The 16,492-nt window shown below is 39.7% G+C and overlaps 1 protein-coding gene across 5 annotated transcripts in view; it reads right to left on the reverse strand.

The window, feature by feature from the left end:
* Positions 1–16,492, reverse strand: part of LOC108888786 (RNA-binding motif, single-stranded-interacting protein 3) — a 125,118-nt gene that overhangs the window by 47,154 nt on the left and 61,472 nt on the right. For all 5 annotated transcript variants that reach the window (XM_018684982.2, XM_018684971.2, XM_051075847.1 and 2 more), the window contains one exon: positions 13,040–13,131. In XM_018684982.2, coding sequence (XP_018540498.1) covers positions 13,040–13,131 — 92 coding nt within the window. The remainder of the gene's footprint in view (positions 1–13,039; positions 13,132–16,492) is intronic.

The raw sequence follows: 16,492 nt of genomic DNA on the forward strand, positions 1-16,492 counted from the left end.
TTAACAGGCTGATGTGTCCTTGCTGTGCTTGTATGCAGTACTTCAAAATTAAAATAATCGCAAAAATACAAAAACTTTTATTTAAACCTTATTTATTTACCTCAACTCTGTTGCCAACTTTATCCCCTTCTTAAATTCAGGTTTGGTTTGGTTTGGCTCGGCTTGCTTTGCTTTGGCCATACAGAAACCACTGGCATATATTTCAAAACTAAATATTGGGATTCTCTCATTGAGATGTTGCTTTTCTGTTGGCAGCCATTATGCTTTCTTATGAAAAACAACAAAATGTAGCCACTGCAATCACACTCTCAGCACAAACAGTTCAGCAAACGATCCTCTTTCTCAAACACAAGTGTGTGAGTTTGAACTCGAGCCCTCTGGTTGAAGAACAGTCTCTGCACTGCAGACGACGCATTCAAAGCGACATGTCACAACATGTAGGGGAATTAAATTAATATGCTGGCAGAAAATAAAAGCATGTAAACTGCACCAGTTTTGCATCAGAAGGTGGCTTTTTGAAGATACAAGTTCTTTACAGTGTTCAGACTCTCTGAAGATGTGCTTGTGGAGTGTGTTGCTGTGGTTCTCAGATGAGAGGGCAGAGATTTTCTCGCCGTCTTTAGATGTCGGGACGAGGGCGCAGTGGGGCCAGCTGACAGCTTGGCGGACCAAGGTTATTTACTTTTAGAAAGGGAAAACCAGCCTGAGTCAGCAAATACTAAAGGGCAGTCACACAAACACACACACATATACACTCATGCAAAGACACATGCGCACACATGGACATCTAACTGTTTCATCTCTGGTACGTGCACACACTCTCACACGGATGCACCACTTGCACATAGTAATTGGAGACACACACACACACACACACACACACACACACACACACACACACAAACACACACACACACACACACACACACAGCGCCAAGAGGTTAAATAGACTCATCGCAGGAACACCATTGAGAAAACAGCAGCCTAATTACCATCATATCCTCCAACAAGGACACCTCATGACAGCACACTCACACTCACATTCATCTATTCATTTTACCTGTTCAAACCACATCCTCCCCTCTTACAAAGTCATTAGGCTCTAACAAGGGTTCTTAAACCCTTCCAGCCCAAACTGAGCAGGTTTAGTGTCCTCCTGAGACAGAGCCTCGTTAAAGCTTCATCACATGAGCACCCCACCACAAACTGGCCTGCATTCTGTTTTGGTCCCCAGCAGTGCCATAACCCCAGATTGTACTTACATAGGATCTGATAACAGAACGCATCACTAAACTGTCAGCCATTTAATAATGACTTTATCTTTAACACACACAGAGCAGACTCATTCATACACAGACACACACATAGCCTCATGAAGAGGACAGAAGCAGCAATTACATATGATTTATTAAAATAGCATGCATGGGAGCATAGACCCAAGCACCTCTATACTTAACATTCACAGAAGCAGCCAGGAATTTTTTATCCACTTGCTGGACTATGGCTGCTAATGTACAATTTGCCCTCTCTAGCCAGAATGTCAATGGACGTCAAGTGGATCTTCCAAGCTCTTGCCATAATGTCCAATTTTCATTTTTTGTTAATAATTATTAATAATTAGCATAATTATTATTTTATATCACTTATATTATTATTTTTATTGTGAAAAACATTCTTATTTCATGATAATCAAGAAATTCCAGTGCCTTTTCGAATGAGTACTGATACAACTCATTAACTCCAACTGACTTGAAATATATTTTATAATTTAGTTAAAGAAGCTAAAATTATTTGACTGACATTGTTGGTTGACATAAAACACATTCCTACTGGTGCGTCAGCATGGGAATGTATCTACAGACACCAAATTTCAAACTATGGTATAATGAAATAGAGAGAGACTTACTTGGTGCTGAGAGGGTTAATCAGCATTCTGTGTACTAGTTTGACAAGGGCACTCCAGCTTTAAGAGTAAACATATTTTTAAAAACTTAACTGACTGAAAAAGTACAGTCCTGGAGTCCTGTGCCGTGTCAGTGTTTTTATTATTATGTAAAATACTTTGACAGTTTGAATTAAACCTATATTTCTCACTAGGACCTTAATTTGATATGCATATGGCAAGGGTTATTTAGTGTGGTCATCAACTATCCTAGCCAGTGGTTAGCAAACACATTTATCAGTCAGAAACTTATAGTTGACCTTTTTATAATTATTTGTGAAACAAGTCAAGTATTATCTCATCCAGAAATGATCGATTAAGAATGCAGTCATTTTTATACTTATTTATATCTTCAGTAGAACCAGATTTATTTTTAATAATTTAACACTACCATTACTTTCGCTAGGGCATCTGGGACAATAATTGGCATTCCAGTCTATCTGACTGTATGTGTCAGTTCACCACATTAGAAAAGAAGATATTTACCCCTTGTGATATCAGAACTTGCAATTCTTTTTTACATTTTACTGTGTATTATTCTAGGTTTTGAGATATCTGCTATGGCAAGTGATGAAGTTCCATTTGCACTGCTAGTAGCATTGATAAGGATACCCTGGTTATTCAGAATAATTTCATAAGAATTGTGTGTAGTGTGTGTGCATAATTTTGGTGACTATGAAATACTTAAACCCTACTAACCACGATTGTGTGTAAGTGCAACAAAACACAGAGCTAGAAGATATGTTTGCTGCTGAATTACAAAGAGCTGGTTTTATCACGATTTGTTAGCAAAACACAGTTCACCTGTTTGCAGAGATGTACACATGCATGCAAATTTTTCATCTGAGTAAATGTTACAAGGACCACCAGGAATTAAAGGTGTCTCACTCAACCATCAATGTGATCTTCAGTGTGTTTCTGTTTATATCAACAATGGCAACTGACCCTGTGGAAGAAACTTTTCAAGACGCAGAGGTGAATGGGGATGTGTCAGTGAAAGAAAATGAAAGAAAGGAAAAAGAAAGACAAGTGAAGAGGTAGAATAGACAGACAGATAGGTGCAGCAAGAGAAAAAGCCTCATTGGTTTTCAGTGGGCATGTGCAGACTCAGACGTACTAAAAGGTTACAGCATTTGATTTGTGATATTCCACTCTGAAAGCTCTCTCTCTCTCTCTCTCTCTCTCTCTCTCTCTCTGTCTGGAGGAGCAGTTTGGCTACTGCTGTCCACAAAGTTTGATCGATGGCTGAATTATGCCATCGGATTGTGAATCTAGCCGACTCTGCTGTCTGCCCAATGACAAACAACAAACATGCCTGGCCACCAATAACAATGAGAGATGTGAGGACTGAGCAGCCAATCAGAAAATAGACTTAATAGTGTCCCCATGAAATAAGGACATTTCAGTCAGCCTCTCCTACCACCCTTAATATACTTCATTCATATGTATTCCTCAGAGTGTGTGGAGTAAGATTTTAAATGCAGCACCACCCTTTTGTTCCTCACACCCTCCTTTTCTTCTAGCCTTGTACTTCCTTCCTGTATTTCCTCCTTCTCCTTGATCACTCTGCATTTCTCCCTCTCAGAGTTCAGGCTGCCCACTCCATATTCACTCCATCTCTCTCTCTTTCTCTATCCTCCCTCGCTACAGTTCAGGCTTCCCACTCCCTCCCTCCCTCCATCAATCTCTCATATGCACCCTCCCTCGCTCCAGCAGCCCACTCAAAGGCTAATTCCACAGAGGGAGAGAATGTGAGGAGAGGCATTTTATAGTGTTTTCCAGTTATCTCTGTCCTTATAGAGCTGTTCTCAACCCAGCTCCATCAAACCAAGCACCACCCCCACTCTCCAGCTGCCTACTCTATTCCTCCTCTGTTCGTGGCAATATTTCCCTCACTCCTCTTTGTTTTCCATCCTCTCGGGGGTAATGCTGGGGTGATACTAAATCTGAAGGGTTTCATTCCAAAATGAGGCATTCACCAGCTGAAAAACACCTTACTCCGACAAAACGAGGCCTAATATAAGCTGGAGACTCATTATCCCATTTTCTTCTAAAATAATAGCATTTTAAATGTTAGTGTTGTACTCAATTGCTTTGTATTGTTGAAATATGAAGCAATGAAGATGCAATGCTTTTATTCACTATTAAATTAGATACTGCATTGTTCTATTATTAACTTACTCTTGGTGTGTTTCTGCGCATGTGTTTGGACAAACTTTAGTTTAAATCTATTTTCATACACTGTGTTGCACAGCTGTTAGCAGATAAAGAACTAACATCAGCCTGGGGTAGAAATCAAACAAGACAGATTACACTGCCACCACTTAGACATGCGTTTTATTTGATTTCATTAACGGTAACTGTGTCACTGTATGCACAGCATGATATTTTGGCTTTTAATTAAGTGTGTTGACAGTATGTAATGATGTTTTATTTGTGTATGACCTCATATAATGACAGCATGATCCATATGCTGGTTTTCTGCTGTATTTATTATTCTGTGGGTTTGGACCAAATTAATACATCTGATCCCATAACTGCCACGCACTCTAAAAGAAAAAAAAAGAAAAAAAGAAAAAAGAGTAGGTTCCTTGTGACACATAATTGGTGACAGGGATCCTGTATGTAGCTGTTAGACTCTACAGTATGTCTTCATGAAGCATCACAAATCCCTGAAAGTCTAAAAACAAGTTTTCAAAGCTTTTTTCTCTGATTCAAAAAAATCCAGTTTTGGAGCTCTTGGGACATATTCGTTAGAGTGCAGCCATCAAAAGTTAACCACCACCCAGTTTTCTCTTTGCTCTGTTTCAGCTGTCAGCCATGATGCAGGGAACTGCAGAATCCATGGTGTGTTCATTTCTGATGTCCACAGAGATGCAGTATGTGCACGATAAAAATGTGTGACTTAAATTAACAGCAAGGGACCTTTTCATATACAAATGCCTCTTCTGCTCATCTCTGTGATCAGCTGATTTCAGGATTCAAATAATAACAAACCCATGACAGCATCTGCACATATTTTCCTAATAGCAGGTTGTCTGTGAAGATTCTAAGTCATCGAGGTCATGGTTATCAAAGAAGGGTTGAAACAAGGGCAGCTAAAATTGTTTGGAGATATTTAAAGATCATTCAAGTCCAGTTGCCTCTGATTCAGCCCTTTTTGGATCCTAAGCAGCAGGTTTTGGTTAGGCCTTTTCTAAAAACTGAAGATAAAGCAATCAAAGAAACTGAAGGTTTATCAACACAAAGGTATTCACAATCTCCTATGTGTTATTATTCAAGTCTGTGTGTGTAACTGCCCTTTATTTGCCTGTGAATCTCTTTTGCCTGTCTGCTCTAGCAAACTTCATCTCAAAAAAGGCATGACTCCTGTTTCAAGTGCTAAAATGATCATTTTTAATGAACACATTGCATAAAGTATTTATGAGTCGGGACCCTGTGGATGGATGGCTCTTGGCTGCATATCACTTAAGCAACAGTATGCTGCTCCAGGCTGGATACACACAAAAAGGTCTTATAAAAACATCAAGCTGATATCCTAGAAAATAGCAGACCGCAGAAAGAGAGAGAAAAATGACTGCATAATAAACATAGATGGAATTTTCACCTTGTATTTGTGAATTTGTGTAGGATGGCCATATTGTAAATGAACCATAAAAAATGTTATAGGCCTCCTGTTACATTTGTTGTGGCATGGATACTATGCAGGATCTATACAATTACTCATAATGGCATACAATAAAAATATTGTAATAAGCAGTGACAGAAGCACTCAAAGAAAGCAGTCTAAAAAGACTTGCTGGGTAATGTGCCAGTGTTCCTGTTGTCCTTTCTGAAACTATGTTGTTTCTCATTCTGCAGTAAAGCAACAAACATCATTTGCCAGGAACAGAAACTGAATCAGATCATTTTGCATTATGAAACATGTTACGTTGTTGTTATGGAAAAAAAAGAGTTACAGCCAACTGGTAGCCAAAAAACTCATTAAATAAATGTTCCTGTGTTTGTGCTCTTGGTGCACTGGTACTTTCAGCCATTTATTATTTGAATTGTGGTTACAATATTGTATCACTGATTGTTGTGCACATGCAACATCTTTTGATGGTATAATCCACAAACTAATGCACCAAAATAAAGAAACTGTTTAGTGTCACAAGAAATTATCATGATTAGTGTTATGATGAGAAATATTTTCTCATCAGCAACGCCACCGAGGCACATTAATCACCCAAACACCCATATTCATCTTCATTTTCTTCTCCGATCCCTCTGCCTCTCACGCTCTGTTCCTCCCATCACGTCCATCTTTTCCTTTTCTTTTCTCACTTATCCACTTAACTTCGCCATCCCTCTCTCTACCATCTCCCTCCACGCACACTAACCCAACGAGACACACGCACACACTCACACATACACACAACCCAGGCCTGGTAATGCAGGGTTAATAAGATTGGAGAGCAGCTGATGGTTGTGCACATTCAGGCCAGATTACATTTAATTCGATTGGGTTTCACTCACTAGGCTCCCTCCTGCTCCTCTCTTCTCTCTCCCTTTCTTTCCTCCTTCTCCTCATTGTCCTCCTCCTGCCTTTGTTGGACCAGAGGTGGTCCGGCCTCACAAAAAGACACAGGTTTACACCAAGGGGTACAACATGCACACACACATATACATTCAGCTTTTATTTTGCAGCTGCTATGAATACACATGCACACACACACACACACATGTCCTTGGCCACTCCTCTGTCCTCCAGTTTTAAACCAAGTGTGATTCATTATCTTTATTTTACAATGTCAACTCTGCCTTGAACTAGACACAAGTATGGAGCTCTTGGGAAAGAAGAGAACATTATAATTAATCAAATGTCTAATCTAAAATAGATTTTTAAAGATATTTTAAAAATGTGTGTGTGCTGAATTACTGTAAAATAATGTTGCAGCAAAGAGTCCTTGTTGGCATGGTACTGGTGGCAGTGGTGTCCTGCATAGCAAAGGAGCAAGCTCTTTGTGAAGGAAGAAAACCTTTCCTTACCAGCTAACACCAGAACACATCACTTTGAACTCTATGTCATGTTCATGAAAGTAGTTTGATATGTGATATTTGCTTTGTGACATGGCACATTACCATGATGTAATAAACCATTAGAGGAAGGTAAATTGTGGCCATGAAGGGATGTACATGGTCAGCAACAATACCCAGATAGCTGTGGCATTCAAACAATAATTAATTGTTATTAACAGGGCCAAAGTGTGCCAAGTAAACATTCCTTATACCATTGCACCACTGCCACCAGCCTGGACTGCTGACACAAGGCAGGTTGGATCCATGGATTCTTGTGGACACCAAATTCTGATCCTATGTGCATCAGCAGGAATCCAGATTCATCAGATGAGGCTACTTTTTGTCCAGTCCATTCAACTGTTTTGGTAAGGCTGTGCCCCCTGTAGCCCATTTGCCTCAAGGTTCGATATGTTGTTGCATTCTGAGATGCTTTTCTGCTAACTACAATTGTAAACAGTGGTTATCTGAGTTACCATAGCCCTTCTGTCAGCTTGAACCAGTCTGCTCATTCTCCTTTCATGTGTCTCATCAAAAAGGTATTTCCGTCACTGCCGCTTACTGGATGTTTTTTTGTTTGTTTGTTTGTTTTTTGCACCATTCTGAGTAAACTCTGGAGATAAAAAAAAAATCCCATCCTGATGTATGCTGTGAACATTAACTGACACTCCTGACCTGTATCTGCATGACAGTATGCACTGAAGTACTGCCACATGATTGACTGGTGTACAGGTATTCCTGATAAAGTGTTTGGAGAGTTTGACTAGTTTGTTTTGACTAGTCTCATTTGTGATTAAAGCACTTTCTACATTACTCCATGACTCTGAATGTTAGTCTTTTCTGTGATTTAAATCACAGACTGCTGAGGTTTGCCATCACCACATGTAGACCCATCAAAAAGAGACAGCTAATGCTAGCCAGATGTTTTCCCTCTCTCTTAAACTGTGAGATAAACAACATAACACTGAGTATGCAGGAAGGTAATGATGGCAAAAATGACACAAAAAATACATTTAAAAAATAACATCTTGTGGGAATCAGCGCTTATGTTAGCAACCTAAGCTAACCAGCTTTTACTTGCTCAATGTACACATTAGAGTGTCAGCATTTATATGCTACACACTAAAACATTGAACCACAGAGGATGACAGTACATGTGTTAACAGCACTTGCTGTTTCCACAAACTTGTCCAAAAATGGTTTATCTCCTTTGAAAAATTACCATACCCAATGCCTGTGTTTTTCTAATGTACATGTTTTAGTAGGCTAAGAGGGATATGAGAATGATCATTTTGAATTTCAAAGCAGACCATAAAGCAGAAGAAACATCACAGCAGCACTATTACTGCAGGTCAACCCATTTTAAGTCACAGAGTTTGCTTTAGATAGCAGGTTGCTACCAAATGCCACATTATATACACTGCTTTGTGACAGGATGGTTATATGCAGCTGAGAAAGACAGAAAGAGGGAGAAAGAGAAGAGAATAGAAGAAAACAGAGACAAAACAAAGGGGAAACAAACACATTTGAACAACTGGGCTGAAAGATGAGGAAAAGCAAAAACAGAGGTGAAAAAAGAAGGTGACAATTTCAGGAAAGAAAAAGACGAGAGCGTGATAGACAAGTAGGGTGAGAAAGAGAGTGATGCCCGCGTCTTCCTGTCTATGTGTTTTTGTCTCCGCTCATCTTTTTTCATGTCTCAGTCTGCTCTGTTGTCCTCCTCTTCCCATCACTAACCTCAGCTGTCACACACACACACAGAGTATACAGGCATATACAGGCAGAGCACACACATATGTGCACAGGCACACACTGGATACATCAGTAAACCCAGTGAAGAGAACATCAGGCATCTGGCTTTTATCAGACACACACGCAAGACGAAAGAAAGAATGAAAGGAAGAACACAACTGGACTAACCAAAGGGTTTATTCAGGGCTGATAAATGACAGTCATACAATGAAGTTCACTTTATGTGTGTCCTCTCCCACTTTTTCATCACACCAAGCCTTCCTCTCTCAACCTCTCTCTCTATCCTTCACTCTCTGTCCTCACAACCCTGTAACTAATGACTCTAGAGGAAGCAAACACACACACACACACACACACACTCAAACACGTACAGATAGAGGAGGGGGTGAGAAAAATAAAGTGCAGGAGAGAGGATGAAGAGGGAAGGTTGCAAAGGGTCAGATGAAGAGAAGAGAAGAAAAAAGAAACAGAGAAGGGGAGAGAAAGGCAGGAGGTGCCAAGGACAAAGTGGAGGGGAGAAGAAGAAAGGGAGAAAAGAAGGGAGGGAGGTGTGAAGTGTCACTGCCAGTGGTACCATCTCTCTTTAATTAGCATAGTGACCTTGGTCCTCTGTAACTGTTATTGTACACACACACACACACACACACACACACACACACACAGTCAGTGCTCATATGCATAGTAGAGTGTGTTTTGTGTTTGCATTGTAAAAGAGGTGCACAATATGAATTTTAATATGGATTTTTTTCTATTGCTAAATGTTTTTAATTAGGAAGATCAATCTTTTCACACACATTTCACACACTCTCTCTCTCTCTCTCACACACACACACACAATTTGTGCTTTTTGGCAAGTGCAACAAATAACTGATTTATGCCAATGCAGGATTCACCAACACAGGGAGAAGGATAGAAGACAAAGGAAAGGACACGAGGATGCACACGCCTTCATCACACACCTCACACAAATTACAAAAGCCATGCCCTGTGGCTCAACACTAAAAAAGCTGAAGTAGAAACATTAGAAATACAGTATAATTATGGGTAAAATGGGAGATATCAAGATTCTGCCTTCAATGCAACATGGAGTCTAAGTGTAGGAATGACTTATAGTGTTAAATATGGATTCAACTGACAGATAGAAAGAGTGAAAGTGAGAATGAGGCAGGAAGAAAGAAAAACTAACTGTGAGAGAGCAGGCAAGAGAGAGAGGGGGGAGCACAGCTGTAGCTGTAATCATCTTTCAGGTCAACAGTAATTACCAAGAAGACTGAGGAAGTGAGTGTAGGACACACAGTTTCTTCTCTCCTCACATCTTGGCTTGCTGTATTTGCTTCTTGTCTCATTTATTTTTGCAACCAAAACATGCACCTATCACAGAGTAGATGTCGGCGCAAGCTACAAGGTTTAATGGATAAAGGTTTCTCACAGTGAGTACAATTATACACATACCAACAGTCTAATCTTACCTCAGATGTGCTCCAATTAATTCACAGGCAGTGTCAGGCAGTTACTCTAACGATGGTTAACTATGAGGCTGAATTTTCAGACCTCTTACACAGTGAGCTATACAGCTGCTTCATACTCTCCTGTTGGTATTTTAAGCTATTTTAAACTTCTTGCCCAGAGTTTAGCCTCTCAGGCACCACATACCACCCACATCCCTCACTTGATGTGTCATGTATATAACTTGTGTTTCTATTGAATTTGAATGTGAAAGTGTGAATGTAGAAAAATGAAGAGATTGTGGAAATGTCAGAGGCTCAATGTCTGCCATTTCCCCCCTGATGGAGTTACAATGTTCAGATTAAAAAAAGTGGGAGCTTATCTAAAACTACTGATAAAACTGTCTCTGGTGCTCTCCCTGCTATTTGTTACTGCACAGATGTATTTATTATTTTGCCAGTAAATTAAGGATATAGTGTCTCCTGTCAAAACCTCTACCGCAGCCCATCAGATATGCACCTCAATGGCCTTGCATCATTTGTGCAAAGTAGAAGAGAAAAAAAGAGGACTCACTGGAGTCCTTTAGTTTGCTACAAAACACACAGTTTTACAAGGCAGTTGATGAGGGTTTTGTGCATTTTTCTGCACTGGACCCATTTAAGATATTTGTGGGCTTCCTAGCAACCCAAAATTAACTTTTGAGACAAGGAAATTTAGCTTTAGGACATACATTTGTTTACCTCCCTCTCCTTATACCAAAGCTATGTGAGTTTTAGCACTTTGATAGAGGTAGAGATAAGAACAAGTCAAAACCTAGTATCTGTTTGGACTGTGTATAGTCAATATGTGAATTTAAGAATGAAGATGAAAACTGTTGTAGGATCTCAGTAAACGACTACTTTCAATAGAAAGTAGCTTAAGCCTGCACGAACAGTCGCTAAATGTCAAGAGTTGATGCAAAATACACAAATTAGCATATTTATGGTCTCATCATGTTGTATTTGTATTCTGCCTCACATCACACATTATTTTATTAATATATTATTACCAAGCTTTGTTTATTTAAGTTTACGTACCATGTTTTTGGATGTTTAAAGTTGAGCACATTGCATGCTTTCACAGCATTTGACCCAGCATTTCAGTCCACCATGGGCTCAGTCGTGTTCAGCATCAGATCAGTATAGATTTATTCAAACCTTTCTCCAAACCTCTGCTCCCGAAAAACATAATCAGTATTTGCCTTTCTTAAGTATCTCATCTCTCTTTCATAAAAGCAAATCACCTCTTTTTTTTTCCATCTCCACTGCTACCTCCCTGCTCTTTTTGGTGGTGAAGCTTTCAACTCTCTAGCAGATAACAGCTAAGAACAAAGGTTTCTGTCCCCGCTAACCTACAAAACATCAGTGTACTCTGAGAGAGATCTAAGATCTAGCATGGCATGACTTCTCACTTTGACAAACTTGTCTCAGTCGGTCTAATTGGTACTGAATGCATTAAAACTAAGATTTTGTCAAACCCCAATTAAGCTTCTCATCTTACAAAATGGCAAAAGGCTCAAGCTGGAAATCTAACATTGTTGAGACCGACTTTCTCATTGCACCCTGATTCGGGAAAGTTAGTTGGGACATCAGCAGCTCTGTGCATAATTAGTTCATGAAACAGTAAGAAGTCTGTGTAATTTCATTTGGAATTGACTCCTTGCCCTCCATTCCATCCCTCTGGAAAACTCAATCTCCAAGGAGTCGAGGGTTCTTCTCTCTTTAATAACAGCTAAACACATCAACACTGCTGTTCCAAATGCCCCCCTCCCCAAGCTGTTAGGAACAAACTAAGAGATGGAAGTCTAATGAAAAGAGGTTTAATCGAAGAGCAAGGCAAAGGTGGCTCAGAGGCTTGCTGCTGCTTAATTTGATGGGATGCTCTTGGTGCCTGAAGACTGGCCCATTTTAATTGCACTCCCCTCTCATTTATAAAAGAAAGTATGCAGCGATACAGTCTTAATGAATCTGAACGCAAGGCAGGCTATTCAGTGTCTTTCTCTCACACACATTGAAGGATAATGTGATTGTGCTGGGTAGGCCCACATGTTTTTGGCACAGCATTGTTGTCCACAACTGCCAGCTACACACACACACACACGCACGCACACACACACACACACACACACGCACACACATTAACCTGTATGCTTTCTTTGAGTTCAGAGAGACAGATGTATGGCCAATGTTGATGAATGCATGTAAGACTAATTTAACACTCACAGCCCCTTTTTCTTGTGCTCTCTGTCCCTCACACATGCAACTTCATCTACAACTACAAACACAAACATCAATTATTATTACCATTTGAGAAGAAAATAGAGGACAAACACAAGGGGAACACATAAAAAACAGAGAAAATGAAGACCAAAAAAGGAAAGAAGGGAAGGGAGCAAGCTCAGCTCAGCTGCCTAAAACATCTGTTCCTTCTTCTCACCCATCAGGAATTTGATCAATAATCTCATCATGACCATAGCCATTAATCAATAACTCTATATGGGCTCAATCAATAATCTCATCCTTGACTTAATCAAAGCTACAGCTATCAGTCTCACATCAGTCAGTGTACCAAATAACTGATAGACAGCAAATCCAGTTATAATCAACATTACACTGTTGTTGTCACTATCATTATCGTGACCACAAATAAGATCAACCAGCATCACTACCTTTAACATCATGACCACCATCAGCTTAACTCCGGGGTTTACAGACTACAACTGAGTCTAACTGGAGTATACAGCACCACAGGAAGACCTCGATAAAAAGTAAAGCAGACCAGAGTGTGAGGAGTGATGCTTACCTTCGCCATCTGTGCCTGGACTCCACTGGCTTTGAGCGAGGCCACAGCCTTCTGGGCTGCTGCAGGGCTGTCAAAGTCCACAAAGCCATAGCCTGTAAACACAACAGTGGTAACACAGAGTTAAAGAGGAGTAGAGTGAGTAGTAAGGATAAAAAAACAGATAAAAGATTAAGGAATATCAGTTAATATTGGTCATAATATTACTGAGCAAAGCCAGTGAGCGTTCATTTCTGTCAGAAACCCAAGTTTGTGTTTTGTTTTCAGCACTGTGTTAATCCAGTAAACATGTCAAAAGTCAGGCCATGTACTTAATCAAGTTCCACCATTAAATGTGTTTTAGCACAGAACATCAACAGAATTGGTGTCATAACAGTAACTCTTGTTTCTTGTTTATGATTCAAAGGATCTTCTAATGTCTGCACAGATTTATGTACATTACAGTTCTCTGTCCTAGAATTATGATCATATTTTGTAATGACTCCAGTGTCTTTCTAAGTACTTCATAATGGTACTGCTCCATGGTATTGTCTGTAGACGTACACATTTTCTATACCATATGGAGCCCCTAAAGTCCTGTAAGGTGATATTTTTTTATCTTGTGTGCAATGTAATACAATGTGTATAGTGACTAAATGTTGAGTGAATGTAGAGTTTTACATGTAAAATCTACTGCCTTCCTATTGTCTGACATTTAATACCCATTTGCCTCGCATGTGAGCTCATTTCACCCCTGTACTGCTCTAAATCTGTCATTACACATGGCGCTGCTATAGTAGTGGTCAATACTGTATGCCTCTGCACCAGTGACATCCTGAAAAATTCTCTGCATTTAATGCAGCGATTAAAGTGATTCAGAGTCTGGTTTAAAGGAATACAGACACAAAGAGAATGAGCCCCAGTCAATTTTATTGCAATAAGGCCTGCATCATTGTGTGTGTGTGTGTGTGTGTGTGTGTGTGTGGACAATGTATCTGTCACACACATCAATCTCTGCTTTCAGAAATACGCCTTGTTTTACTGGGTCACATGGGTGGGGCTGGAAAGGGATGTCAAATACACACCAAACAGCAGAAAGACACTGTCTGTGAATGACAGTTTGCACACAAGGGTGTGTGGTATATGTTAACAAAACTGATGGACTTGCGAGAATGGATTTGACTCTGTGTGTAGAAGAGAAACTAATAAAAGAGAGATATTGACATGCATGCATTAAGCTGACGAGTGAAATGTTTGGAAAGCACATCAGCTTTGGAGTTCAAGCTGTAGTTTTGAGTGGGCTGCATGTTAACACAATTAAATGATCCACATTTCAAAAGCCTCACTCATCACAATCCTAAATGTAAACATGTTCACAATGAGAGGATACACTTCCCTCTCTCTCTCACTCTCCTTCTAACATCTGTTCTTGTCTGTCTGTCTTTTTAAGGATTTGGAATCACGCTTAGTTTTGCTGATAAGCAGATGATTTTTTTTTATTGTTAACAGGCGGAAAGCTGCTTTCACAGCAAGATCTGCACTGCACACACAAATATTTATACTGTTGCTAATGAGAAACCTATAACTTAGCCAAAAAAGGATAACACAAATACACATGCAAGCTCTTACTATAGCCCTTACACATATAATGTGAACACATTAACGACTGTGACAAACACAGACCACTCAGATAAGCACAGAAAACAGAGAACAACAACAAATATATGCAAATATGCATAGACACACAGGCACACCACATACACAGCTCTGTTTTTGCACTTAATCTATATTTACCTAATTAGGACCACACCAAAACAGCTGAACTAATTGAGAATGCACATACAGTATTCATCAGTAGCCTGGCAAGACGCTTTCATTTTATTCCAGAAGAGTTCCATATTCCACACTTCAGCTAATGGGTGTTTGTTTAACCATAGACTGTCCAAGTAATTAGTGGGAAAATGAAACCAAACATGGTTCACAATGGATAATTCAGTCACCACTAGTCCAAAACAGAGGCCTTTTGTTTGATGGCAGGAGCTTTAACATTACCAGTAGTGGACATGGTTGTTGACATAAAGAACCACTGTATTTATAAAGCTGGTGCTTTAAGGACAAAGGAAGATGAGTACGTATAAACAATGAGCTGCATGAGTTGTCTCTGTACCAGCCATTTAAGTTACTGATGTCATAAAGCTTTATCAAAGCGAAACATAATATTTCAGATCAGTTAAGTTTCAGTTAATTACTGAGATCTATCAACCCCCACACAAACCATACTTCCACTTGCCTCTAGACAGCAGCTGCTGCACATTTAAACTGACACATTTAGATCACTTAATTTGTGAGGTAGTTTTTTTAACTGTTTCCATTTCCTCACCTTTAATACTGTAAATAGGCATGAAACTGATTATGGATTACTATATGTGTTATGAGGACAGGAGGAGGTTCCATGATACAGCAGTTCTGCATAAAGAACTTCATTTTACTTACCATTAGTAACATGTGGCTTTATGTAATAACCAACTTTCCATTATTTGGATCCATCCAGGATGTTAAAAATAATGTTTACAATCAAACTAGAATTGCAAGACTTCAATGTGCAGTGTAACCAGGAGCCACTTCTTGGAGCTGCTCTGTTTAGAGTGATTTACAGATTAACTATGAAGGCTCATATCAAATGTGTCCTTATAACTGCACCAGAAAACTGAGTCCATGTCTCAGGAGCCTTGTACATGCTCTCTAAATAAAATATTGAGTTGTTGTAGGGGTTGGCATGTAATCTAGCTTGACTCTGCACATTCTAGAGAGTCCTCACATCTAAAAATGGTTGAGTGTTGGCTCGGGGAGAGATGCATGTCATACCTATCACTAGAAACCACTCACCACTCTATAGGCATGAATGATAGGCAGATATGTTCATTTCTATGTCTAGTTTGGAGCTATAGAACATCATCCTTGAAGAGAATGTGCCATTTGCTTTGATTCTACTCATCAGCCAAGGCAACATCTGTGTATTCTGAAAATGTATTTGCCCCTCTCTCCAGGGAGGTCAGAGGTCAAGTATCAGCAACAAGAACACACCACAGAAGCTGGTAGGGATTCATTGTTTTTGCTCAAGGACACTTCAGCTCAGTGGAACCTTGCTGAGACAGCGAGCAGATGCCAGCCTTCCAAGCTGACGGACACTTTGCCAAATGACACCACACTTCTGCCCAATATGTAATTTGCACATTTTCATATAACCTATACACTAAAACCTATCCTCTTTAACTGAGTGAAAACTCTCATCTCATGTGGATGCAAATGATAGCTCTTCTGGGCATGATGATAAGGATACTTCCAGAGAACGGAAGAATGAAAATAATATCGCCAAATTATATAATCCTCCTCATGTGTGCCCTGTCCCTCCCATCTGTGGCCTTATGATGACACAGAAAAGAAAATTCATCTTGCTCAGTCAGGCCTAGCAAATAT

This window comes from Lates calcarifer, linkage group LG15 (genome assembly GCF_001640805.2).
Source record: "Lates calcarifer isolate ASB-BC8 linkage group LG15, TLL_Latcal_v3, whole genome shotgun sequence".
In the NCBI taxonomy this organism is placed as follows: Eukaryota; Metazoa; Chordata; class Actinopteri; family Centropomidae; genus Lates; species Lates calcarifer.